Here is a 25,995-nt window from a genome sequence, read left to right as displayed (position 1 = left end):
TTCAACATTTTCCCTACGTAATTCTTTAGTAAGTTATCAAGCAATCACTCCTGGTCTTAAATGTTATATTCAATCATATATATCATGTTTTACCTACGTTCATTAGATATTGGGTCAAACAAAAGGCAATGTCTGACAAGTCACCACGACGTGAAGAATGAATTACGATTTTTTCTGATGTAGCCATATCATGTTATAGTGTTTTGGACATACTTTCTTGTCCTATACATTGTTATGTGTCGTGTATGTTATCTATTCCATGACCTACTTTGTGAAATGAAAGGGTCTCTTTGAAAAATCAATACATATCAGACCTAATCGTCATACCCTCAACAACGTGCTGTAGTGATTTCTTGCACAGAGCGTTTCATTTCACAAAGTAGGTCATGGAAATAAGTAATAGATAACATACACGACAGAGAACAATGTATAGGACAAGAAAGTATGTCCAAAACACTATAACGCGATATGGCTACATCAGAAAAAATCATAATTCATTCTTCGCGTTGTGTGACTTGTCAGACATTGCCTTTTTTTTTCCGAGAACAGACATTGCCTTTCGTTTGACCCAATATCTAATGAACGTAGGTAAAACATGATATATATGATTGAATATAACATTTAAGACATTGCCTTTCATTTGACCCAATATAACTTAACAACACCTATGACGATAAAATAGGTCCAAATCACTACATCGCAAGATAGAGGCATATTAGACCTAATCATCATACCCTCAACGTGCTGTAGTGATTTCTTGTACAGAGCGTTTCATTTCACAAAGTAGGTCATGGAAATAAGTAATAGATAACATACACGACAGAGAACAATGTATAGGACAAGAAAGTATGTCCAAAACACTATAACGCGATATGGCTTCATCAAAAAAAAATCATAATTCATCTTCGCGTCGTGGTGACTTCTCAGACATTGCCTTTCGTTTGACCCAATATAACCTAACAACACCTATGACGATAATACAGGTCCAAATCACTACATCGCGATAGAGGCATATCAGACCTAATCGTCATACCCTCAATGCGCTGTAGTGATTTCTTGCACAGAGTGTTTCATTGACGATTAGGGCATATCAGACCTAATCGTCAAATGAAAGGGTCTCTTTGAAAAATCAATACAACGCGAGGAGTTGATGTAGATTTTGTCTGAAGTACCCATATCGCGTTATAGTGATTTGAAGCTAATTCGTTATTCAAGTTAACTTTTTCAGTAGTTTTTGTATTATTGTCCTATGTATTTATTAAAGAAGCTTATCATGTAACATTATGACTATTGTCAGATGGCGCGTACGAAGAAGACTGCAAGGCTCTCATCTACAGATGATCCTCAATTAGGTAGAGAAGCTAGTTCAGGAGGAAAGGAAATTTTTACACTGTGCTCAATGAGGAGACGCAGATACGACCAACATAGATCCGTCCTTCTTGAACTAAGGAAGGTGGAGAAACATATGCATTGCATGGTTCCAAAGTTGCCATTCTAATGTGTAGTCCGGTCTATATGCGAGAATTTTGGCATTAATATGTGTTGGCAAGCCTTTGCCCTAGGATGTTTGCAAGAGGCTGTGGAAGACTGGCTTGTCGATTTTTTTAAGGATAGCTATGTCCTTGCCGCGCATGCACACAGAATCACTGTGATGCCGAAAGACATGAACTTGCTTTGTTTGCTCAGGTTCAGATATGACCGTACGCTAGAGCCCGCCCTACTTAGTGACGAGAGAATGAAGGGAATTTTGGAAATTACGCCTTTGATGAAGAAAGTTAAGATCACAGAAGTGACAGAGGCTAGTCATTCACGTGACACAAGGCTCAACACACAAAGGATTGGCGACTAAGCCAGGATGCAGGAGCTCCAAGAATTGCGGTTAAAGAAATCGGCTATTCGAGAAATGCATAAGTTGAATGTGAGAGCTTTGAGTTATTTTGTCCCCTCGCTTCACGTTAGACTTCCAGTGTAAGGCACCGCGTAATTTTTCCCTTTCGATGCGGAGAGGAGATTGATGTTTTATCGAATGTTTTAAGGGAGGTCAACGATAGAATTATCATAATAGTTCTAAGGTTTGCTACGTCCTTTTCATCATCGTGATTGTAAAGTGGGTTGCTTGTCCAAAGTAACTAATATAATGTAATCTTGTGCAGCTTGGTTATACCAAATCTCCCATTCGATGTTCAAAATCGTGTATATATTGTAGATTCCCTTCTTTCCTCGGTTCTTACTGCATAACATACTTCATTGGTTGATGTATGTCCGTGGTTTAGTGTAGCTCAAATAATCCTAATGGCATACAATGAAGAGTAAGTGACATGCAATCTCATTTATAGTCTTAGTATTGTGATCTATATTTACTATATATTTTTGATGTTACTTTTGATACTCCTAATTGCATGTTGTAGTTCACACTGGAGTTTGATTCTTTACGATATGGAATGCAAGACTTGTTACTTGGCCAATTCAGGTGAAGAATTTCATGGCATCGTGAGACAGTAAGTCCATACATTCAGTATTTATATATCGTAAACGAGTTGGAGAGAGAGAGAGAGAGAGAGAGAGAGAGAGAGAGAGAGAGAAGAAGTAGTTAGAGAACTTTCATCAGTATTGACAACAGTATTGTTTCATGCAAATCGGTTAGAAAGCTAATAATTGCTCTCGAGGCCATAATCCAGGACACACTACTAGAACACACAAGGACTGTGAGATGCAGAGTCCCACAGCAGCAATGGGATGGCCATAGTTGCGGTTGGAGGGTGTGCTACAACGCAAAGTTGCTACTACATTTAGTTCTCTCGTTACCCATAGAAAATGTAGGCATGCTCCTTTTTTAATGATATGTTACTTTCCTTCCTCATTCTTTGATGACACATGTCTATTTTTTTTGGCTTTTTGTAGAATCCACGATTATCAGAATACTCCGATGTGGATTTAGGGCTGTTCAAGGAAGAGGCCATTGAGCATATTATTACTGTCAACATTCATAGCATGCCGCCTAATATCCCTATTGCATTTGTGCCCCCTCCACCACGGCCGCAACTAGGACCACCGCCATGGCAGTACCCCCGAACACAAGTCGACAGGTTTGTTGTCGAGCTTCCAGAATATGATGAATCTGAAGACATCAATTTGGAAGCTTCAACCTCGCAAACAACGATAGCAAGCTTCAATTCTAGAAGAGCAACCACCCCAAGAGCGTCCCGAAGAGTAACCACCCCAAGAGAGGCCCAAAGAGCAACCAACCCAAGAGCATCCCGAAGAGCAAGCACCCCCTCAACGACAAGCCTCACCGCCCCAACAACAAGAATCATCCCACACACAATAGCATGCTTCGTAGGAAAAAATGAGAAGATGCTATCAATATTTTAAACATCCAATAAGAAAATGTAGAATATTTGTCTTAGTTTCTATTGCTCTAGGAAATACAAAATGTTGCCATGATTGATGTAACTATATGCTGTCAAAAATACATTTATCTCCATTTATCTCTTTGTGATGGTCGTTTGCACCACCAAAACTTGCTTCCTTGTAATGTCTTTACATTGAATGGTCCTTTCTTTTCTCCTTGGTACCTATTTCCAAAAATCAAAGTAATGTATATAAGTAATAATATGGCGTAGCTTTGGAATGAATACTTTTTCGAGGTTAGATTGAATAACATACCTTATGGCCATTGCACTTGAACACATAATCATCAGGCACTTGTAGGTCATCCTCATTTGCCAAGTCTGTTCTCACTTGACGCTGTGAGGTCTCCGCCCGCCCGCTCTGGGACTCCTGCGCCAGTAGGTGGCGGAAGCGGCATCGGCCTCCTGTACGGGGCGGGGGTCCTGCACACTCGGGGCCTTGCCTGCGAATGTTTTGTGGAGAAAAATTCCCTGTTGTATAAGTGATTGTTTATGGACGAACTGATAAAGAAAAATCTGTTATCGGACATATGTCATAGATCTCTAATAAGATCATTTATCTTGTTTAAGAAATTGTTTTTCGAACCTCTTAAGTCTTAGGATCTCGTGGACGATATCAAAAAAAAATTAATAATATATCATTTTTTGGCAGAATCATGAGACGAGGAAATCATGGCCGTCAGCCAGACTCTCTCTCTGAAGATGATGAGCTTGACCCCGATGTCCTTAAGCCTCTTCATAGAACTCAGGACCCTTCAAAGGAGAAAGGGAGAACCTAGGCAAGGCTGTGGAGAAATGGGTAGAAGCCATGGAAGAATATTTTGACGTCACCGGCTACAATGAGCAGAGCAAAATGGCTCTTGCCAGGTTGAAGATAGTGGAAACAGCCAGGGTGGCATGGAGGAACCACTGTGACACCAACCGTCTGGACAGAAATACTCAGTCCTTGAACGACCTTAAAACCTATTTGAGAAAGAGATTTTGTCCCCCTGGATTTTTGGAAACCAAAATGAACAAATTCTTAGAGCTGAAGGAGGGGAGCAAAAGTTGCAATATGTACAGAGCAGCTCAGCTCTAGAATTCAAAATCTCCTCGGGAGACACATAAGACGACGGTACTGAGCCATAGCCATGCCCTGATACAAACGTTCACTTACTGACAAGGGAGCTATTATCTTCTCCTTTTAGGAATAAAGCAACTAAGGAGTCTGTAGACTTGGCATGAAAGTCTGAAATTTCGAGGTGTTGAATGATATAGAATGACACCATGCACCATTTTCAGCTTTATTAGAATCATTGCCAATGAGAGGTTCTGCCTCAGCATTGCTCACCAGTCGCAAGAGGCGTGGACATATTGCCCTGCAAACCACTTATGTTGTCGTCTCTCCGCTGGGTCAGGAAAAACAATTTCTTTGATTAAAAATTCTTCATTAAAGAAGCTTACAGAATGAAAATACATTATGAAAAATGCTTTTTTTGAGTTTTTATCATCAATTTCTGATAAGAATTTGTTTATCCTTATTAGCTTTCAACAATGCTCTGATACCAGCTCTGTGAGGTCCCCGCCCGCTCGCTCTAGGGATCCTGCCGAGCGACGGCAGAAGCGGCGTCGGCCTCCCGCATGGGGACGGGGGTCCTGCACACTTGGGGCCTTGCCCGCGGATGTCCGGGGACGAGAGGCTAGCCCAGGGGCGGTCCCTCCGAGATCGGCGGGCCCGGAAGACTCCCCTCGCCCCCAGAAGACATGGGTTATTCCGTCCCCCAGGAAGGGAAAAAATCTTTTAACTAGGAGATTACTCTAACGAGTCAAGTCTTGACTAAATTAAACTGATCTGACCAAACCTGAAGTCACATGGTCAAATCAAGAAGAGACTTGCACTTGGTCCATGGAATCACCACTTTTTTCCTCATTTTCGAGGCACAGCCAATGATCCCCTCCCACAGAACAAAGTCTTCTCAAGATTTAAACTGATTAACGTAACTGATCGTATCTAGTTGTTTCTCAGGAATCCTCCGATCCAGCCTAACCCCATCCGGCCCATGGGTTAGCCAACCACCTGTCGACCACTGAATTGGTGGGATTCCTTTATAAAGATTTGATTGGATTTTTGCCCGGGTAACCGAGGAAAAGAGTTCCCAGGCCCTCTAGCCAACGATTCATGCAAAAATCAAACAGGCATACCACGTACAAACCCAATATGAAATTGCCATTTATAACAGATTCGAATGGCTTTAAGACAATCCTTGAATAAAATCATAATATTTTCGATCATCATTTTCTAAAATTCCAAGTCCATTGTATTACAAAAATGCATCCTTTGAACTCTCCGTTGAAGACCAGTTGGCCAACCACAACGAGATCCAGTATCAATTTTTTGTTCCCAAAAACCTTTCCTTTTTGTCCATCAAATATCTTCCTTGATGTACGCCTCGGTGTCCTAGCAACCACGAACCCATGCATCGCCTGGTCAGAACCCTCTAGGATCCTCCTTAGGTGTCCTAGCACTTCACTTAGGGACCTCTTCGTCGGTCCTCGCCCATCGTATTGGAAGCGTACCATTTTAACCATACACCGAGGCTGGTCAAGACCTCGGTAAAATCTTTGCCGCCGCTGGTGACATCCCTTGAGGACTCCCCGCCAGCTGTTCCAATGAACCTACCTTTAAAAAAACATCAGCCAAATGCTTCCTCCAGCATTGTAAAACAGTCCTTTGAATGAAAAACAAAGTTTCCAATGCAAGTGAGATTCCAGTTTGAGATCAGTTCCAAAGACCCTTTTTCCAATAATTCCCAGTTTCATGATGAGGATCCTTGATCTCTCATGAGGGTAATCTACCCGTCATTTTATCCATTTATCCAACTAGATTCTAAACTAGATCAATTCCGGTAGTCTATTCTTTGGATTTAGTAACTGGTATTGGTCATGAAGTTTTTGTTTGATTCAGTTCGAGAGAAGGACAATTAGGTTTACTGTCCGACCTCACGTAGTCTAACTAAATTCATTCAGTTTAGTTCTACCAGGATTCCTTTCAACTAAACATCTAGTTTTTGGGTAAATATCCTAGTGATTTTACCAATTCAAATATCCAAGATATTCTTTTTCCCATATAAATTCTCAACCTTAATTCATCAGGTAGAATTATAATGGAAATTCATCTTTTAACTAAAATATCAATACCTATTTTTTTTATAAACTTGAAATCCTTCTTTTTCTCATTTCAATGAGTGTAATCCAATTATCATGGGAATTCCTCTTTTCCATAAATTAAATATATTAAAATTCTTCTTAAAATGACATAAAAATAACCATTAATTCCTTTAAGCTGAAAATTTCACTTTTCTCATCTAAACATTTGAATTCCAATATAGTGGGAATTCCTCTTTTATCATTTAAACTTATCTATGCAAAAAGATAAATTGAACTAAAATTTTCTCTTAAAATTTAAATAAAAATCTCCATTCATTCCTTTGCACTAGGAATTACACTTTCTTCATTTAATTAATTGGATTCCAATATGGTGGGAATTCCTCTTTCATCATAAAAATTTATCTATACAAAAAGATAGATTTAACTATAATTTCTCTTAAAAATTAAATAAAAATCTTCATTAATTCCTTTGCACTAGGAATTATACTTTCCTTATTTAAATATTTGAATTTCAATATGGTGGGAATTCCTCTTTCATCATAAAAATTTATCTATACAAAAAGATAAATTTAACTAAAATCTTTCATAAAATATACATTATTTTAGCATTCCAATTTTTTTCTCTAAATCATTGGAATACATGGATTTCCAATGTCATGGGGATTACTCTTTTAACATAAAAATAAATTACTAGAAATTTCTCTGTTTCCTAATTTACTAATTATGCATAAACATAAAAATTAATTTCTCCATGATTACAATGAGAATCATTCAATTAATCTAGGATGATAATTCCTAAAATATGGTAGGAAGTCCTCTTTTCATATTATGAATGAAAATATTTTATGTGTTTATTTTACAGAAATTTTGACATAGCTCCGCTACTATTACTGATAATTCTCAATTTAATTGAAAGAATGAAGTTTAATATTATTGATATGATTAGAATGACCACTAATTGGATCATTATCCAATTGTGGATTGATTCATAATTTCTCTATGAAATAAATATCATAAAAGCATTAAAAAGCCATTATTTTGGCCTCCAATTAGACAAGCATAGAAATTACTTTTGGATTAGAGAAATGCTTCATTTGGATTGAGAATAGATCATAGGAATGACCTTTCTTTGGGGGGAGAGAGAGAAATGCTTAAAAACCATTAAAATTAAGCATTAATGGAAATATATGTGTTTCTTTATTACAATTCATAAAAAAAACTTCAATAGTAATTAAAAGCCATTCAAATTAAAGCTTCTCAAGCTTGAGAGGGGTTGAGAAGAGAAGCATTTGGAGTTTTAATAAGAAAAAGACAATAATCCACACTTTACCTTCTAGTTTACTTGATTCTTTGATCATCACAGTAGAGGCTCCCAACCAATCAATTGGTTTGGTATGTTGTAGGAGTCACCAAGGAAGATTGAAGAGAGAGAGAAGCTCCAATCTCTTCAATTTTGTAGAGGTTTTTAGAGGATAATAGAAATTAAGCTTAGTTTAGAGTAATATCGGCATAGTTTAGTTCACAGATAATAATACAAAGGAATGAGGGTCTACTTATAGGAGAGGGAGGCCACTACCTGAGTCCAACTGAGTTCTAGAATTTTCTAGCTTCAATTTGGCTCAATTCGAACAATTTATCTTGTCCCAACACTTGGATTAATCTTATTGGTCCATAGGAACCTTAATTGGACCATAATTATTTTTTTAAAGAAAATCTGGACTCTTAGGCTAAGGTCTTCTGAATCAATTTTAATTAATTCCAATTGTGCATCAGATTCTTGGAAATTCTTTTTTGATTTTCTATTTCAAGGAAACATTTTTTTGATATTTGTAGAATTTATTTATCCAAAAATATCCCAATTTTGATTTACCACTCTCTAGAAATTTTTATCTCACTAGGCAAAACAAGGAAAAATGATATTTTCTTGTATTCAGAAACATAGAATGATTACAAGGGATTGAAGTAGAGGCTTATTCAATATTTAGCCTGAGGAGGAATCTTACAGATGTAGTGAGATTTTAGACCTTATATTGAGTACTGTCAAGAGCTCATGTTCAAACCATACCTTTAATAACATCAATGGATTTTCAATCTCATCCTCCAAGTCCTTAAGAATTGCTACAAGTTTTCCATTGACATAATGCCATCTCATATAATGAAAGGCTAAAATAAAATTTTGGGAGCCAATCATATATTTACAGACAATAGATTTCCTTTAGATTTTGCAGGTAACCCCATTTAATTCTTTCACATCCCAATTTTGACCTAAGAAATCCAAACATTTCTCTGATTTACAGATAAACATTGACAATGTTTTTTTGACCTCCTCGTCATAAAAGAAGTCGACAAAAACATGCAATGGCATAAAGACAACGATTTTCACCTGACGATTTGCTACATTTGGTCTTATACACCTTTGCACGTCTTGGTATATCTTTAATCTAAAGCACTCACTTGTTTATGCTGTTGGCATGGGACATTCTAGACTATCGAATGAAGGCAATGGTAATGCTTTCAAAGATCCATAACCTGTAACACTATGAGGTGCCGTGTAAAATTCATTATAAAAGAAAACTCCTCTCTCTACCAAAGACCTGTTGGATGTTTCTTTGTATAGCTGCTCACCAATAGATGCATGAAAAACATCGAAGATTCCCACAATACTATCTATAGGCTACCAGTCCACGAAGTTTTAAGGATATATATCTATACATACGAATACAAGAGAAGCATAAGTATAGAAATGAAACACATTACATAAACATAATGTAAAAACATTTACTTACAGTTTGGTCTATGGAGTGGGATTCCATCAGGTAAACGTTGCAGACGCACTTCTAAGTGCATGTAGGCATGTTGTATAAGGACTTCCTTAATGCTCCTACCTGTGTCAGAGAGTTTGAAGTCTTGAACTCTACCTTTGTAAGTGTCGATGAACTCATTCTTTGTTTTTTTTCGCTTCCTAGTCTGCAACATAATCCAACTACCAATAGAGATTATGGTAAGAATCCACCTTTGATTATCCATATCAAAACTGTTGTATACCATAATAGCTCTAGTAGAGGAGCAGGGACACCTAGGACGTCTGGTTTCCATGGAAGCAAATAGAAAATAAAGGCAGATGTAAGAAGATGGAAGAAGATGAGATGGCAGAAGAGATAACCTCCAAAACGTGCTTTTAGAGGGAAATCTATTCATTAAATGACGAAGGATCTTCAAAGAGAACATTTCAAATTTTTAGAGAAAAAAAGCACTTTTATTAAATGAGCTGACAACACTCTATTTTTCATATATATTAAAGAAATGACATTATAAAGTGTGGTCAAATGCAATTCGTATTTCTTTAATAACAATATATTCATATAAAGAATATATGAAAAACGTCTAATTATCAAAAGTTCTGTTACGGTGGCTCTCTTCCTATTGGTCGAAAGCCTTTCTCTCTCTAGAGAAAAAAGGCCCAAAGTTGAGTCCAAAATTCGCCTAATGCCTCTAGACATACCAGAACTCACCTAATGCTCGATTGTGAGGGGTCAAGGTCTTGGTTATTGACCATTGTCATATGAGCCACCCCATGGGTGCATTTGAGATGGGATAACAATCCGTGTAGTACCTCCATAGGTTTCATAATATCTAGTGTAGGGTTCTCCCATGCCACTAGTTAATTCAACAATTTATCCAATTCAAAAAATAAGTATATGAAAACAATGAAAAAATACTTACATATAAATATTATATCATATTTAGAACTTTTTGACATGGAATTCCCTTCTTTGCATTGGAGTTAATCAATTGGTTTAAATTTTTTAGGTCTATCCTTTTGGTACTACCCACTCAAGGTTTGGCCTTACCCGTAACCTTAGTGAAGGAACCATCTTTAACCTCAATACTCATTCCAATATCGTTACCCATATCCACAGCAGCATGGAAGGTCCAATAAGTCTTATCTAAGAATCTTATCAATCCCATAGTTCACATAAGTCTTATCATAAGATTCTTACCAATCCAAAAACATATAAGACTTGACACTTTTAGCTTTGTATCCATGGATCTTTTTTATCATCATAGACTTAGATCTACTATAGGTATACAATAATTGTTTCTCTATCATAACCTTGGATCTACTATAGGTATATAATCATTATTGCTCTATCTTATCTCTCTAAAACTTTGTTTATTCCAATATTTGATAGTAACCGATTACATACATGGTAATCTTAAAAACTAACATGTACATAACCTGTTACATACATGATAGGCTTGAAAACTAACTTGATCTAATTTGACAAACACTTTTAAATAATATACATAACTTTTAGCAATGATACTCTTAATATTTACTCAAGGGTTTATAAATATTTGGGCATGTAAAGTCCCCCAAAGTCCTTTCTCTCTCTAAATTTTTACTGAATATTTCAGTATGTAAAATCCGCTAGGTTGCTTTCTCTCTCTAAATTTTCTCTGTGATTTACTTATTAAACTCCTATTATCTTCCCCTTTTTACTTCTCACATCTAAACTTAATTGAATCCATTTCAAATCCATTCCTATGTATTTAAGGTCACCATTCATTATATAGGTGCTAAGTTGATTCTTAGTGGTTAGATAGACCTAATTCCTCTAGGTTTCTTTGTCTAATAAATAATCCCACTTGATTTTACATGCATCTAGATCATTGTTCATTATATTATCTCTTTAACATGGCATAACCACACACTCTCTCTAGAAATTGGCACATCTATGTTCTAGAAAAGTTAAATAGCTTTATCCCTAGACTATTTAAGTTCGTTAAATTAATTTAGGGAATCCATTCATTATTTAAGCCCATAAATTGGTTATTTAGCTAGACTCTGTCTCAAAAAATGAGGGCCTAAAGCTAATTTCTCTCTCTAAAATCTTACCTACCCTATTTCACAACTTAGTCATATGTATAACAATCATAAATCTAATTGTGTATAACAATCATAAATCTAATATTATGCATTATCCTAGGTTTATCTAAGATTTAAATCATATATATCCATATGTTCTCTCTTTAGAAATCTAATAAATTATTGCTACTCTCTAACTCCAAAATCATTAAATTATTCAAAACATGAAATATTTTCCCATCCTAGGTTTGAATTCATCCTTCTTCATCAAGTACTTCAAAATCAATTAAAAAAGACTAGGTATGGTTTATCTATGAATTTTCAATGAAACATTAAGCTAAAGTCTAAGGTTACACTTTGTTTTAGGTAACTATGCAGTAAATTAAAGCTTTACTAAGGTTCAAAATATCATATTGAAAATCAAATTTTAAAGCAATTCAATGATAAGAATTGATAAAATTGTAAGAGGACATAAATACCTTTGATTAATTTGAATTTGGGGATGAAAATATGAGGATATAAAGTACTCTAGGTGCCTCCTTCTTGCAAAAAAATGTCTACTAAAAGCCAAGGCTGTAAAAGTACCGACAGTACTATGACAAAATTGGACTTACTCACGTACTAGGTAAGACTAGATATGTCAAATTCTCAATTATAGCTTTGAAAACAAGAGGGCATAAATACCTTTGATCAAAATTACAAGAGGGCATCAATTTGAATTTGGGGATGAACAAATGTTGAATAGAGTACTACAAGGGCGTGCTTCTTGCAAAAAAACCCCCTACTAAAAGCTGTTTCCAAGGCTATAAAAGTACCAACATTATTATGATAAAATTGGACAAGTACTCAAGTACTAGGTAAGGATAGATATTTCCAATTCTCAAGTACATCTTTAAAAACAATGTAGTTTTGACCTGCAAAGGGTTGTAGAAGTAGGCTCGAAAATTCATCCTCCCCCCTTGTTTTTTTTTGGAAAGTGACGATTGGAGGGTTCACACATTGCTATTTGCCCTATTAATCCACCCCATGCTTTTTCTCCTTACTTTTTGTTGGCAAATAAACATGCATACCACTCTTTTGGCCAAAGGTTTGACAATTTAATTCATACACATGTTATTACTTCGTACATAATCTCCTTATTTGTTTTCCAATCCAATTTTATTACTTTATTTATATTTTTCTAATGTCACAAATTTAACTTTCTCTCACTAACTTATTTTTATAAGTTAAGAATGTGTAGGTGGGGACCTACCATTTTCCCAGTTAAAACCCACAAGCTCTCGAGCTATGTTATCACAAAAGAGGAGCAATTACTAACTTTTTGAGAAAAATCACATGATTCCACCATGTTTATCCAAGAAATATGGATATATTATTCAATTATGTATTTTTTACATTCCAAGAAAGAGACATTGATATTACATGATGACTAGAAAACAAGCACAACTGAATATTAGGAGTTACATGTGAGGGTGGCATGGAGAGAGACTGGTGGAGTTAAGACACGTGAATGTAGGAATATGTAAAGGAGATCATGCCCATGGAAGCAACTCCTCTCAATGCACTTAATCAACAAAAGTAGGAAGGACAAGGAGTTCATGGGTCGTCTATAGAGGAGATCATCCCTAGATACATATAGTAGGAAAGACTTAATTAATGTCACTGAAAAAAGCATAAGAAATAGCTTTCAAACTTATCCAATTGTGGATCTAGATATTTATTTTTAAAAAATTTCATAGTAAATCATTTTTTGGTAAGATTTAACCCATTGAATGCGCTCAAATGGCATTTTTCCTTTGAATTGAGTGGCTGGATGACTGTATTTGGACATTAGATGTGAGAGTTATGGTAATTTTGAAAAGTTATCCCCAGCGAAAGTCACTTGGGCTTGCCTTCTTTCACAAGCTATCCCAAGTACTTTCTCTAGAGAAAGTACTTAGGCTTGCTTTCTTTATCCTAGTTATCCATCTTTGAGGCTCATGTTCACAAAAGGCTTAAAGAATGTCTTCTATCACCTAATTTACTCTTTTTATTTGACCATCTGTATCAAGATGATAATTAGTACTAAGGTCAAGGGAAGTGTTAATTGTCTAAAAGGACGCTACCCAAAATCTAGATGTAAATTTTGCATCTCAGTCACTTACTAGACTTTTAGGTCAATCATGTAACATGAATACCTCTCTCAAGAAGACTTTGGCAACATCCACCACAATATAAATTTTCTTAACTAGTATCAGATGGGATACCTTAGTTATTTTGTCCACCATAACTACTAGGATGATAGAATCATACCTTGCATTAACGGAAGGTAATCGTGTGATACATTCCATACTAATGCATTCTCATTTCATCTAGGGGATATCTAACAGATGTATCTTCTCAAGCATCTTTACCTTCTGAGCTTTAATACTCTGGCAAACTAAGCATTGGAGATAAACATGTTGTAACATATCCTCTTTAGTCTTGACCTTTTTTTTTATAGACATATAAGTTTTTACATAAGTTGGGTGTCCTAATAGGGCTACCGTGAGCCTCACTCAAGATCTTCCATTTTAACTCCCCATCTTCAGTATAGATATCGAAGTATAAATTCCCATCCTTAATTTTTCACCCTTTGACCAAGTAGTCCAATCTTTCTCTATAGTAAGCAAAGCAATAATGGACATAAAAATTTACCTTGAGGGATCTTTGCTTTAATGTTCTCTCATAAAGGACTAGAAATTAGTAAGATCGTAAGTAATAAGACTTTGTATTGAGCGCATTTGCTATGCTGCATTTTCTTTGCCACTGCTCTATATTTTATTTCAAAATCAAACCCCTAGATTATCTGCATCCATCTCTTTTGTTACATATTGAGGATATCTTGAATGAAGATCCACTTCAAACACTTAAGGATCTGTCATCACTAAGGTCACCTCTATCTAAGTGATGTGTTCATATCTTTAGGGAGTCTATAATTGCAAGTAGTTCTAGGCCATGCAATGCATAGTTTCTCTCATGTGGTTTGAGTTTCCTAGGCTCATATGTAACCAGTTGCCTTTCTTGAGTCAAGATTCCCCCAATTTACAAATCCACTACATCAGTGACTTTCAAATGGCTTATTAAACTCTGGTAATTTGATGAGAACATGGCTGATCACTAAGGCAAATTTTATTTTTTTTAAAGGACTTTAGCACAAGGGTATCCATTTGAATGGAACTTCCTTCTTCTTCAAGAGTACAAGTAATAGGGTAGCTATTTTTGCATACTTGTGTATAAAAATTCTATACCAGCTTGTTAAACCCTAAAATCCTCTAACTTGCTTCTACAACAACTTGAAATTTGGCTGGGTCTACTAAGATTCCATCTTTAAGCCCAAGTATTTAATCTGTTTAGGGAAAAATGTACACTTACTTTTCTTAGCAAAAAGTCGGTGTTTGCTAAGTATCTTTAGAACCTTGCACTCATGTTCATCATGACTACAACATCATTTGAGTATACTAAAATATTATTGAATAATACAAGGGAAAGGTCATCCAAGGGTTCTTTAAAGGTTTCTTACATTAATCAATTAAAGGTAACCGAGGCATTGGTTAACCCAAAGGCCATTATAGTGAACTCATAACATCCATATTGGGTGTTGAAGGTGGTCTTAGGTACGTCTTTCTCCTTGATTCTAAAATTAGATAATATCCTGATCTTAAATCAATTTTTATAAATACCTCAGTGCCATGTAAATGATCCAAAAGCTCATATATCCTAGGGATTGGTGGGTATTTGTTCTAAAAAAGTATAAGATCTCCCCATGGTGAAACATTGGGCTGATTATATCATTGGTCTACTAATTGTCTTAACTATTACTTGAGCTCAATGGTTTTTGGAACAACAATTTTGTAGAATCACTTGGCTCCAGTAAACCAATTCTATTTCATGATCTACTTCATAAACTAGAGGCATCTCTATTAACACCTTTGGGAACACATCTGCATCTCACTCAGCCCATTGTGGCTCATTAGAGTTTGCTTCTTTCCCTACTAGGTTAAGCTTTACTACATAGATTTCTTGCTTCTTCTAGAGTCCTTTGAGTAGTTTAGCCACTCTAACTGGTTGTAGTACTAAAGCTCTATTGTCATCCATTCCTTCCGCCTTGTTATCACCTAAAGGACGGTAAAGGAGATGATGCCCTTGTGGAAAAGGATATCTACTTAATTTTGAATGAGCCAATCCATTCCCAAAATTCCATTGTAGAATCCTAAGGGTAGAACCTTGAATCTACATTCGGTTGGATTCCCACCTAATGAGAATTGAATTGTGTCCTTCTCATGGAAATTAGTGTTATTCTTTGAAGTTTTCCACTAGCCAACTCCACTTGCATCAAGTTCCCATGCCGTTGATATAAGATTACCGCCTAACAAGAAGTGAATTGTGTTCGTCTCATGGTGGCAAGTAGTGATGAGAAGTTTTCCACTAGCCAACTCCACTTGCATCAATTTTCCATGCTATTGATATAGGACCAGTTTACGTACACATCCACGCAAAATGAAAGAATGAGCGCTTCCAAAATTTGTGTGATGCAAATAGGTGCCCATTGAGGTTGTGATTGGGAAGCCATAAAAACTTGAAAAAAAGGTACAAGAACCTTCCTAGCCTAATTTCACACTGAATGCCAATCGAGTTGGGGTAAAACAGGAGAATTGCACAATTTCTTGCCCTACGGGCAAAGTTATTGTATAGAAGAAACACAAGAATGCATCTCCCAACATGACATGTATACATAAGAATTGCTAGAGATTCTATGGATTGGTTAATTCAGAGGAGTTGTGTTCCAAGGATGAGTTAACTATAAGTGAAATACTAGGCAGATCCCTTCTACAAGTGTTATGCCAATAAAACTACATCACGAGCTTCATCTAGATATGCTTGGGTTTAGCCATATGAGAATCATCCCACTTACAACACCAAACATACTAACTGAGTTCTAACACAACTAAAGAACCCTATAAAAGCCTCTCCACTCATAATTGGGGCAAATTCATCACCGTGATTTTACAAAATAGCCTTGCAGAATCATGTCACACCAAAAGTTGCAAAAGCCATCTTGATAGCCATAAATGAGCCTAAAATGCATAATCAGCCCCTCTGGGACCTCACAAGCCCATAACCATCAATTCCTATTACTGTGATTCTACACAAATCACGACCGTGATTCTCAACCCTGTAGAATCATGCTAAGAAAAATGAGCCAAAACTATACAATATTGAGTCCCCATGATCTATGGTGATTGCTTGTGCTTGAATTTCAACGATTTGATATAGTCCATATAATGTGATTCTCACCCGTGATTAGATGACGTGATCATTGCCATAGTTAACACATCTCAGTGACCATAGGCATGATCACCGCATGCAAACCCAAGCATATAGGATGTTGTGATGTGTCACTTTGTATTAACGTCCAGCTTGTCATGATCCCACCGACTATAAATAAGCGATTTATCCTTCTTTTTTCATCATTTCTCTCATTTCCAAGCTTTCAATTCTTCACGCTTTCCTGCGAGTCACTTGCGTCAGTTTATCACCACCATACACAAATCTCTCCAGGTAAGATTGTTCCTTCTTTATCATTCTTTTATACTATTAATGTTATTAATATCAGCTTGGGTTTTGGTGCATAAGGTAAGCTTGTTTGGTATACTACTAATGTTTATTAATATCAACTTAGGTTTTGGTGCACAAGGTAAGCTTGTTTGCTCATGCATATGATTGTTAATGAATATGCATCTCTCCTCTATTCGCTTCAACTAAAAGCTCTATATATGATTCCCAATGAATAGGCACAATCTAGGAAAACTTTCTAAAAGCTCTCAAGATCAAAAAAAATAATGACTTGATACATTGTGATTCTATAGCTTGCACAATCACGATGTGACCCATTACTGCCATGATTGACATGTTATCAATCATGGCAGTGACACGCCAACAATTACGTCTACAAAATCATGCCAACCCATGGCATGACTAGCAAATCATTACTATTTGACCCCCACAAAACCATTTAAATCATGGGCCACACCATCGTCCCATGCCTCTAGTGCATGAAAGTTGAACCATCAAATTGTGTATCACACTCTGATTTTATAGTCTATAAAATCACGGCTAGGAATGCCACATCAGCAAGAATCACGGAAGCATAGACCCCTATCAAAACATTAATTAACTACTCCCAAGAATCAAGAAGTGGCCAAGAGACTTTTCCAAGAAAAATCTCCACAAAACTCTCACCCCACGATTGTGTAGCTTGTAGAATCACGGCCATGATTTGACACATCATCAATCATAGTGCAACATTATCCCTGCATAATCACGACACTACACACCATGGCTGTATAATCACGGGTGATGATCCGTGATGAACACATTAAATTTCTAATCCTTGATTCTTCCCAATGTTCTACTATACACAGAAGTGAAGTCCATAGGGTGTTTCAAACTATGATTCTGCGATCTATACAATCACATTTGTGACCGTCATATTCTAGAAGAGCTACACTCAAGTGCCCAAATCATTGTCATTGTCTAACACTAATAAGTCGAAGCTCATTAAAAAAAAACTAACTAGAGCTTATTCTTAAAAGATATAACCACATTCCAATTCTCAATAGATATAATAACCATATTCCAATTCTCAATAGATATAATAACCATATTTCAATTCTCGATAGATATAACAATCATAATCCCAAGTAATGATACTCTACTTGTGCACATGATATAGCACGAGGAGGGTCACTCCATCCAAATAAGGTAAGACGAACGGCGGCCAACGGCGGACTCAGATGGGTAAGATCGGGAGAGGCCGATCCCGCTCTTGAAGTGGATTTCGGGCGGGGCGGAGTCGTCCACAGCATGTTCTTGGCGTCCACGCCGGAGATTTCCGCCAGCTTCTTGATGCAGGAAACGGTCTCGGCGCAGCTGCAGGTGCTGTCCGCCTCTTTGAACTGGTGGTACTGCTTCTTGCGGCTGGTCACCCACATGACGCCCGTCTCAGCCACATACCCACCTGCAATCACGTCCTCCAACGGCAGCAGGCCGCCAGGCAGCTGGTCGAACTGCTCCACAAGCTCCATGAACTTCTGCTCCTCCCCTTGGTGTATCACAGCCTTCTCCCTCAGATTCGAGAAGGGCAAGGCTTCCACTACAGTGGCCGACGCCATAGCTTGAGAAGCAGAAGAAAAACTAAGGAGATACTATCACTCCTGTTTGCGCTTCCTTATATAGTGTTGAACTTTGGGTGTTTTGGTCCCCCACACCACCCAACCCTCTTTACACCACCTCTCTTGCCTCCCATCAAGACTTTTTTTCCAGCACCCAGCCCTCGAATTTGAAGGCTTCCCTATAGACTTCAACCTAAAGGCTTTGAAAAAATACATTCCTCCACCAAATTTTGCTTCATCTAGTCTTCCTTTGATACCTATTTTTTCTAGCCTGGCCATGTCTTAGAGGTTAACATGGCTTAGAAAAATGGGTAAATAGGGAAATTAGACTCTAGGATAAGATAGAGTCAATCCAAGGTATAGAGACTATCTTTTTCATGATCGAGGAGTAAAATGTTGGTGTGTAGCTGTATGTAGCCACCAATCACCTCTTACTTGTGAGAACCATGAAGGGACATGCACTTGAGGAATCATATATATGCATTTCTTGGTGTAAGGATTTTTTGGCAGATGCAAGACACATGTTGTTAGTTAGCTGTGAACACTAGGACATTACATATGACACCCCCAAGTGGGACTCTCTACCCGATATGTGTAGACATCATTACCATATTTTGGGAAGACATAGTATATTGTATATAACTGGTGGGGGTCCTCACACAATCCTCTAGCTCTGGAGGAGGAGCAAGCTCCAAGTTCTCACATTCTTCATCCAATGTCTTGTAACATGTAAGCCACTGCCATGGATCTCGCATTGCTAAAAGGACATCCACTCATGGTGGGTGAGTCTTCCCTCCATGTTTGTAGATTTACTTTCAATACTTTTGTAGATGTAAATGCGATTTGTGTATCAGTCACATGGGCTGAAGGATTATTAAGGAAAGGACCTTATTTTTTCTAGAGAAATGAAGACCCTAATTTACGTTAAGGTCTCATATTTACTCTTGAACTTAGCAAGAATTACTTGAAGGATTATTAAGGAAAGGACCTTATTTTTTCTAGAGAAATGAAGACCCTAATTTACGTTAAGGTCTCCTCTTTACTCTTGAACTTAGCAAGATATGTAGAGATCATCCTTACCCAATAAAAATAAAGGAATTTTAAAAATACTTCTTGAATGCACGTGATATACATGCTTTCCATAGAGTGATATAGTATCACTAACGCTTTCATGGATCTTTCACTTCAATGCTTGGAGGTGATAAAGTGAGTCATTTCCCATCAAAATAAGAAGCTTCCCACCTGGGTGGTGGTGAGGGTGATGAATTTGAATTAGCTTTCCTTCTTGCACTCAAATTAGAAAGCTACAACCTCTAAAATGTGACAACAAAGCAATACACCTTTGCTATCTAATCCACCTTATCATGCATAGTGATAAATGATAGTGTTTACATTCTACACATAATGGAAAAAGATGCAATATGATGTTCTCAACACAAGCACATTCAAGGATTGTCTAGGTATACTATATGATGGCATGTATTCTCTTTCTTCAGTTAACTTTCAAGGAGACACGAGCTTTGGGTAGCCTTTCTCAAGCCGAATACTGCATCTTGTCAAGAAATTATATGTTAACGAGTGTATGATCTAGTCATCACTTTCTTGGTCTTAAGTACTCATTGGTTACAAATCATATGAAATCTTAGTGATTCAATCTTGTAGCAATGTCACATGCATTACATACATGTACATACTTCATCATCCCTTGCATAAGTTAGGTAGCATCATGCATCCACATGCAAAACCCAAACCTTTTTGTTATAAATATAACCATCGAGGATGTCTCGAGAATGTGTTTAAACATATGAAAAATGAGCCATCACTACCATGTATCTCATCATCTACGTTTGAAAATGACTTATTCTTGATAGCTATAATCATATCCAAAGTATAATTGTGTGTACTAATAACAACAAGACGATTGTTGTGTGAAAAAGATGCAATAAGATGTTATCAACACAAGCACGTTCAAGGATTGCCTGGGTATGCTATATAATGCCCCATATTTTCTAGCTCAAGTAACTTTCAAGGAGACATGAGCTTTGGGTAACCTTTCTTGTTGAAAGCCAAATACTGCATCTTGTCAAGAAGTTGTATGCTGATGAGTGTATGATCCTTGTCACTTACTTGGCAATCTTAAGTACCCCATCGATTGCAAATCATATGAAGTCTTTAAGCGATTCGTCCTAACCATAAGCTAGGTAGTATCGTGCATCCACATGGAAACCCAAACATTATGTTGTAATAGTAGTGGAAGGAGCTCCCTCGGTTTGTGCATCGAATGCGTTTTAAAAATAGGCCTGGGCCAAACGTATGCAGAATGAGCCATCGTTACCATGCATCTCATGTGAAATGTTAGGAGATGAGCCATGACTAGGATGCATCTCATCTAGAATGTTTTGGGGCAAGAGGTGATTCTTAATAGATATATATATAACTAACCACATTCCAATGCTCAATAGGTATAATCATCATATTCCAATTCTCAATAGATATGGATATAGTAATCATAATCCCAAGTATGTTCCGAGATACACTACTCTCATGGACATGAGATATACTCTCCTAATGCACGCCAAGGGAGAAGAAGTGGGTCACTCCGTCCAAACAAGGTAAGACGAATCGCGGCCAAAGAACTCGGCTGGGAAAGATCGGGAGAGGCCGATCGCGCTCTTGAAGTGGATTTCGGGCGGCGGGGCGGAGTCGTCCACGTAGATCTCACAGATGGGCACCCACAGCATGTTCTTGGCGTCCACGCCGGAGATTTCCGCCAGCTTCTTGGGCTGCACGATGCAGGAAACGGTCTCGGCGTAGCTGCAGGTGCTGTCCGCCTCTTTGAACTGGTGGTGCTGCTTCTTGCCGCTGGTCACCCACATGAAGCCCGTCTCAGCCACATACCCGCCTTCAATCACGTCCTCCAACGGCAGCAGGCCGCCAGGCAGCTGGAACTGCTCCAGAAGCTCCATGACCTTCTGCTTGCATTCCTCCCCTTGGTGTATCACAGCCTTCGCCCTCAGATTCGAGAAGGGCAAGGCTTCCACTACTGTGGCCGACGCCATAGCTTGAAGAAGAAGAAGAAGAAGAAGAAGAAAAACTAAGGATATGATCACTCCTCTTTGCGCGTCCTTATATAGTGTTGAAGTGTGGGTGTTTTGGGCCACCTCACCACCCCACCCCACCCACACCACCCAACCCAACCCCAACCCCCCCTTTACACCACCTCCCATCAAGACTTTTTTTCCTTGTTCATGTCTTATCCAATCTGTGTCTTCTCCTCGGTGCTTTATACCCATGCTCTACATATGCATGAGACATCATCGCTATGGAGATACATCATTATGTGGCAACTCTATAGACGTTTAATTAACTTAACGGTGTTTGTATCTTCTCACTATGATGCAATGACGATAGGAGAAATGTGTAATGGACATGCAAAATTGACCATCAATGACATGTGGGTACTAAAATCTTTAGTGTCATTACTCCATTATAAGTGTGAAAAGGTTCTTCAATATTCATTAGTAGATTTCACTACATGAACATATTGTGGGTAAGCTGGCAAGACTTACTATACAATGATAATGCAAGAAAAGAAGCACAGTATAATTGCAACTTTTAATGTCAGAGTACCTAGGTTGAAGGTATGAAAATCATCACAATGTTGAGACACTAGCAATTATAGAAGTAAAAATCAAACATTTTATACGTTTCCTATAATAATGTGAAGATGAAACACCAATAGATATTGAACATTTTTTGTATATTCAAACCCTCAATTCAATTTCAAAAAATCCCAAGTGGTCGACAAGTTTTATGAGTTGTACAGTGTATAACTGTTGCATGTATAACCATGCAACATCCAACTTTGACTATGTGTCTCTTTAAAACTATGACATTTGAGTTATAATTTGGCTTAAAAGGATGAATTAATGTGTGCAAACAAGTACGCTTTTTAAAATCCCTTCTAATAACCTAAGGTAATGATATAAAGCTAACAAGGATACCATAAGAAACCAACAATAAATTCACCTTTTTCCCAAAAGTTTTAATTTTCTCCTTCTCTGGATTCTTTGTAATTTGTGTTCAAGTGGAATTTGATCTGAATATTTGTCTCTATGTATAAAGATGATTTTATGAAAGTCTTAGATTGAGTTGGATTGTTTGGCTAATGTTATCATTTTAGATATGTACTTCTTGAAGCTTATAATAGAAGACTTTGCATGTCCTTAGATAGTGTTAAACTGTGAGTGTTTCGGGCCAATCTTACCCTCATCAAAACTCTCATCTCCAAACTGAACCGAACCCACCACAACCCCAAACCCATACTCCCCCCAACATGTGGCTCCTCTTGGCACGGCCTCCCTTGCCTCCAATCCAGAGTTTTTAGTGCCACACATTGCTGAAATTTAAAGGCTTGCTATAGACTTCAACTTGAAGGCTTTGAAATCAATTCCTCAACCAAATTTGCTTCATCAAGTCTTCTTTTGATACTTATTTTTTAGGTTGACCTTACCTTAAAGGCTAAAAGGTTGGCTTTGAAGGGCTATGAAGCCTTCAAACTTTAGAGCTCCCACATAATTTTATACCCACGTGCTTTACCCCGTTTGAACATACTCTACACATCATATCAATGAAGTTGAAATTACCTTTTTCATAGATTTAGTTGTCTTTAAACCAATCTTTTAATGAAACCATAGTATTACTGATTATAATCCTCCAAAATATCTGGTTGAATTCTAATTTTCAAATCATTCTTTCATCGGTATACCTATGAAACCATAGTATTACTGATTATAATCCTCCAAAATATCTGGTTGAATTCTAATTTCCAAATCATTCTTTCATCGGTGTACCTATGGCATCATTGGCAACCAGAACGCTCACCACCTGTCCACTCAAGGGCCTTTTCAATAGTTACTAGCTCATAGTACCTAGAAATATATTTACTTATAAAAATCCAGATGGACTCTCCATTGAAGATCAGCAAGATCAACCAACGGATCCATATAAAAGAGCCATGGACTCATCCATTGAGGACCAACACGGTCAATCAACCAGATCCATGCCCGAGTTTAGAAAATAACTCTAACACCTTGTTCCATTTTCTTCAACACACGCGTGGGTATCTTCGACGACCCAGAGCCCGAGTACCGTATGGTCAGCACCCTCTAGGATCCTTCATAGGTCACCTAGCGCTTCACTCATAGGCCGCTTCCTTGGTCCCTCATCCACCGTACCGGAAGCTCACCATTTAAATTGAACCGAGGCTGGTCAAGACCTCGTCTGACCTTGCTACGCGAGACATCCTCCGTTGACTCTCCGTTAGCTGTTGTAACTTTATCTTACTGAGGTCTCCACGACCTCATTCACAAGATGGTCAAAATGCATCCCCAGCATTCTTGACATAAAACAGTCATTTAATAACAGGTTATAAATACAGTTCTAATGAACTCTCATCTTTCCACATTGTTCCATATCATTTCTCGTTATTCCACTTTCTTCTACATCAATTCACATTGCTTAATCTACATCTAATCATATGTATTCCCATCGTCCTTCATCCATTCTCATCCAATCACACTATATTACATCCACCCACATCTATCCTCATCACATCTCATCCATTCTCATCTACCCATATCCACATTACATCACATAACATCCATTCACATCACATCTCATCCATTCACAACTACCCCGATCCACATCACATCACATCCATTCACATTACATCTATCCCGATTCACATCAAATCCCATCCATTCACATCACATCTCATTCATTCACATCCATCACATTCATTGTATCCCCATCCCATCATATACATTCTATCCACATCCATCCATATCTCATCACATCCATACACATTCCATCTTATTCATCCACATCCATCCACATTCCATCTTATTCATCCACATCCATCCAGTTATTCACATGCACGTCTATCCACATCCATCCATTCATTCACATTCACATCCACATATATTCACATCACATCACATTTCATCCACATCTCATCACATTCACATCCACATCCCTTTACATCACATCTCATCCACATCCATTTACATCACATCACATCTTATCACATCCACATCCACATTCATTTGCATCTTATCACATCTCATCCATTCACATCTATCCCGATTCACATCACATCACATCACATCACATTCACATCTCATTCATTCACATCTATCCCGATTCACATCACATCACATCACATCACATCTCATCACATTTAGTAACATTTTCTATTTTCAATACCGATGGGACTTTTCTAAATTTCTGCCAATTGCTTAGCCTAGTTAAAGGTACTTTTTCTCAACGGATATTCTCATATTCTTTCTCAAATTTCTTACGTGAAATATATTCAATATTTTTCTTTTGAGTAAAAGATTCATGGGCTTTACAAAAATCAATTCTACCCATATTTCCCAATGATGCTCAAAATTCCACTTTTGATACACTACTCATAATTTGAATTATGCTAAAAAATCCTATTTTTTTCATTTAATTTCTTGGATCTCAATTATCATGGGAATTCCTCTTTTTACATTTAAATGATTGAATTCCAAATGTCATGGGAATTCCTCTTTTATCATAAAATAAATTTATCTAAAATTCCTCTATTCTTTAATAAAATATCCATTATTTCAATTTTACCAAGAATTCCACTTTTATCATTTTAAATTTAAATAAAAATATCCATTAATTCAAATATGCCAAGGATTCCACTATTTAAATGATTGAATTCCAAATGTCATGGGAATTCCTCTTTTATTATTTAAATTTTCTCATGCATAAAATAAATTTATTTAAAATTCTTTAAAAATATTCATTATTTTAAAATATCAAATTTTCTCTTTTTCCATTTAATTACATGGATCTCCATTATCATGGAAATTCCTCTTTTTGTATAAAAATAGAAATACCAAAATGTCCTCATTTCTCTAATTAATTATTTGTGCATGAATACTAAAAATTAGTTTTCCATGAATGTAATAAATTATTCTTTTGATCCTCCTCTTTTTTCACATATAGCAATTACCATCGGGATTTTTAAACTATAAATTCAAATTAATTATTTTACAATATGCCTACTTATTGCATGAAATAAGTATTTTATGAGACACAAACATAAAATTACTTTACACAATCCTTGGGTCATACACCGAACATGACATGGTGGCCCAGCCACCATCAACTCTATGAGTGTGATCAAAGTGCACCTAAGAATCATGCAAGTCTCCAAACCTGGTTCAACGCATCCTATTTATTAGATCAACCCCTGAACCTCTTCCTTTGGTGCACATCTTGAAGAGGAAGCACTGGTCTCTAGAGGCTTTTCCTTGACCTGGAAATTGACTACCAT

At 37.1% G+C, this 25,995-nt stretch overlaps 1 protein-coding gene and 1 pseudogene across 1 annotated transcript; both read right to left on the bottom strand.

The window, feature by feature from the left end:
* Positions 1 to 18,192: 18,192 nt before the first annotated feature.
* LOC147606358 (uncharacterized) lies at positions 18,193 to 18,620 on the bottom strand (annotated as a pseudogene).
* Positions 18,621 to 21,045: 2,425 nt separating this feature from the next.
* LOC147606357 (uncharacterized) lies at positions 21,046 to 21,701 on the bottom strand. Its single transcript, XM_086791938.1, has one exon. It carries the CDS (start codon positions 21,677 to 21,679, stop codon positions 21,215 to 21,217), a length of 465 nt encoding a protein of 154 aa, XP_086648064.1. The 5' UTR covers positions 21,680 to 21,701; the 3' UTR covers positions 21,046 to 21,214.
* Between the last annotated feature and the right edge of the window lie 4,294 nt (positions 21,702 to 25,995).

Source organism: Cibotium barometz, chromosome 57 (assembly GCF_041138505.1).
Source record: "Cibotium barometz isolate CiBa-2024 chromosome 57, ASM4113850v1, whole genome shotgun sequence".
NCBI classification, from domain to species: Eukaryota; Viridiplantae; Streptophyta; class Polypodiopsida; order Cyatheales; family Cibotiaceae; genus Cibotium; species Cibotium barometz.
The sequence above is the reverse complement of the archived record's forward strand: the minus strand, read 5'-3'. Positions and strand labels throughout refer to the sequence as shown.

What these genes read in the sequence shown, in the direction of transcription:
- LOC147606357 (XM_086791938.1), bottom strand. Translation starts at nt 21,679, where the DNA reads ATGGCGTCGGCCACAGTAGTGGAAGCCTTGCCCTTCTCGAATCTGAGG.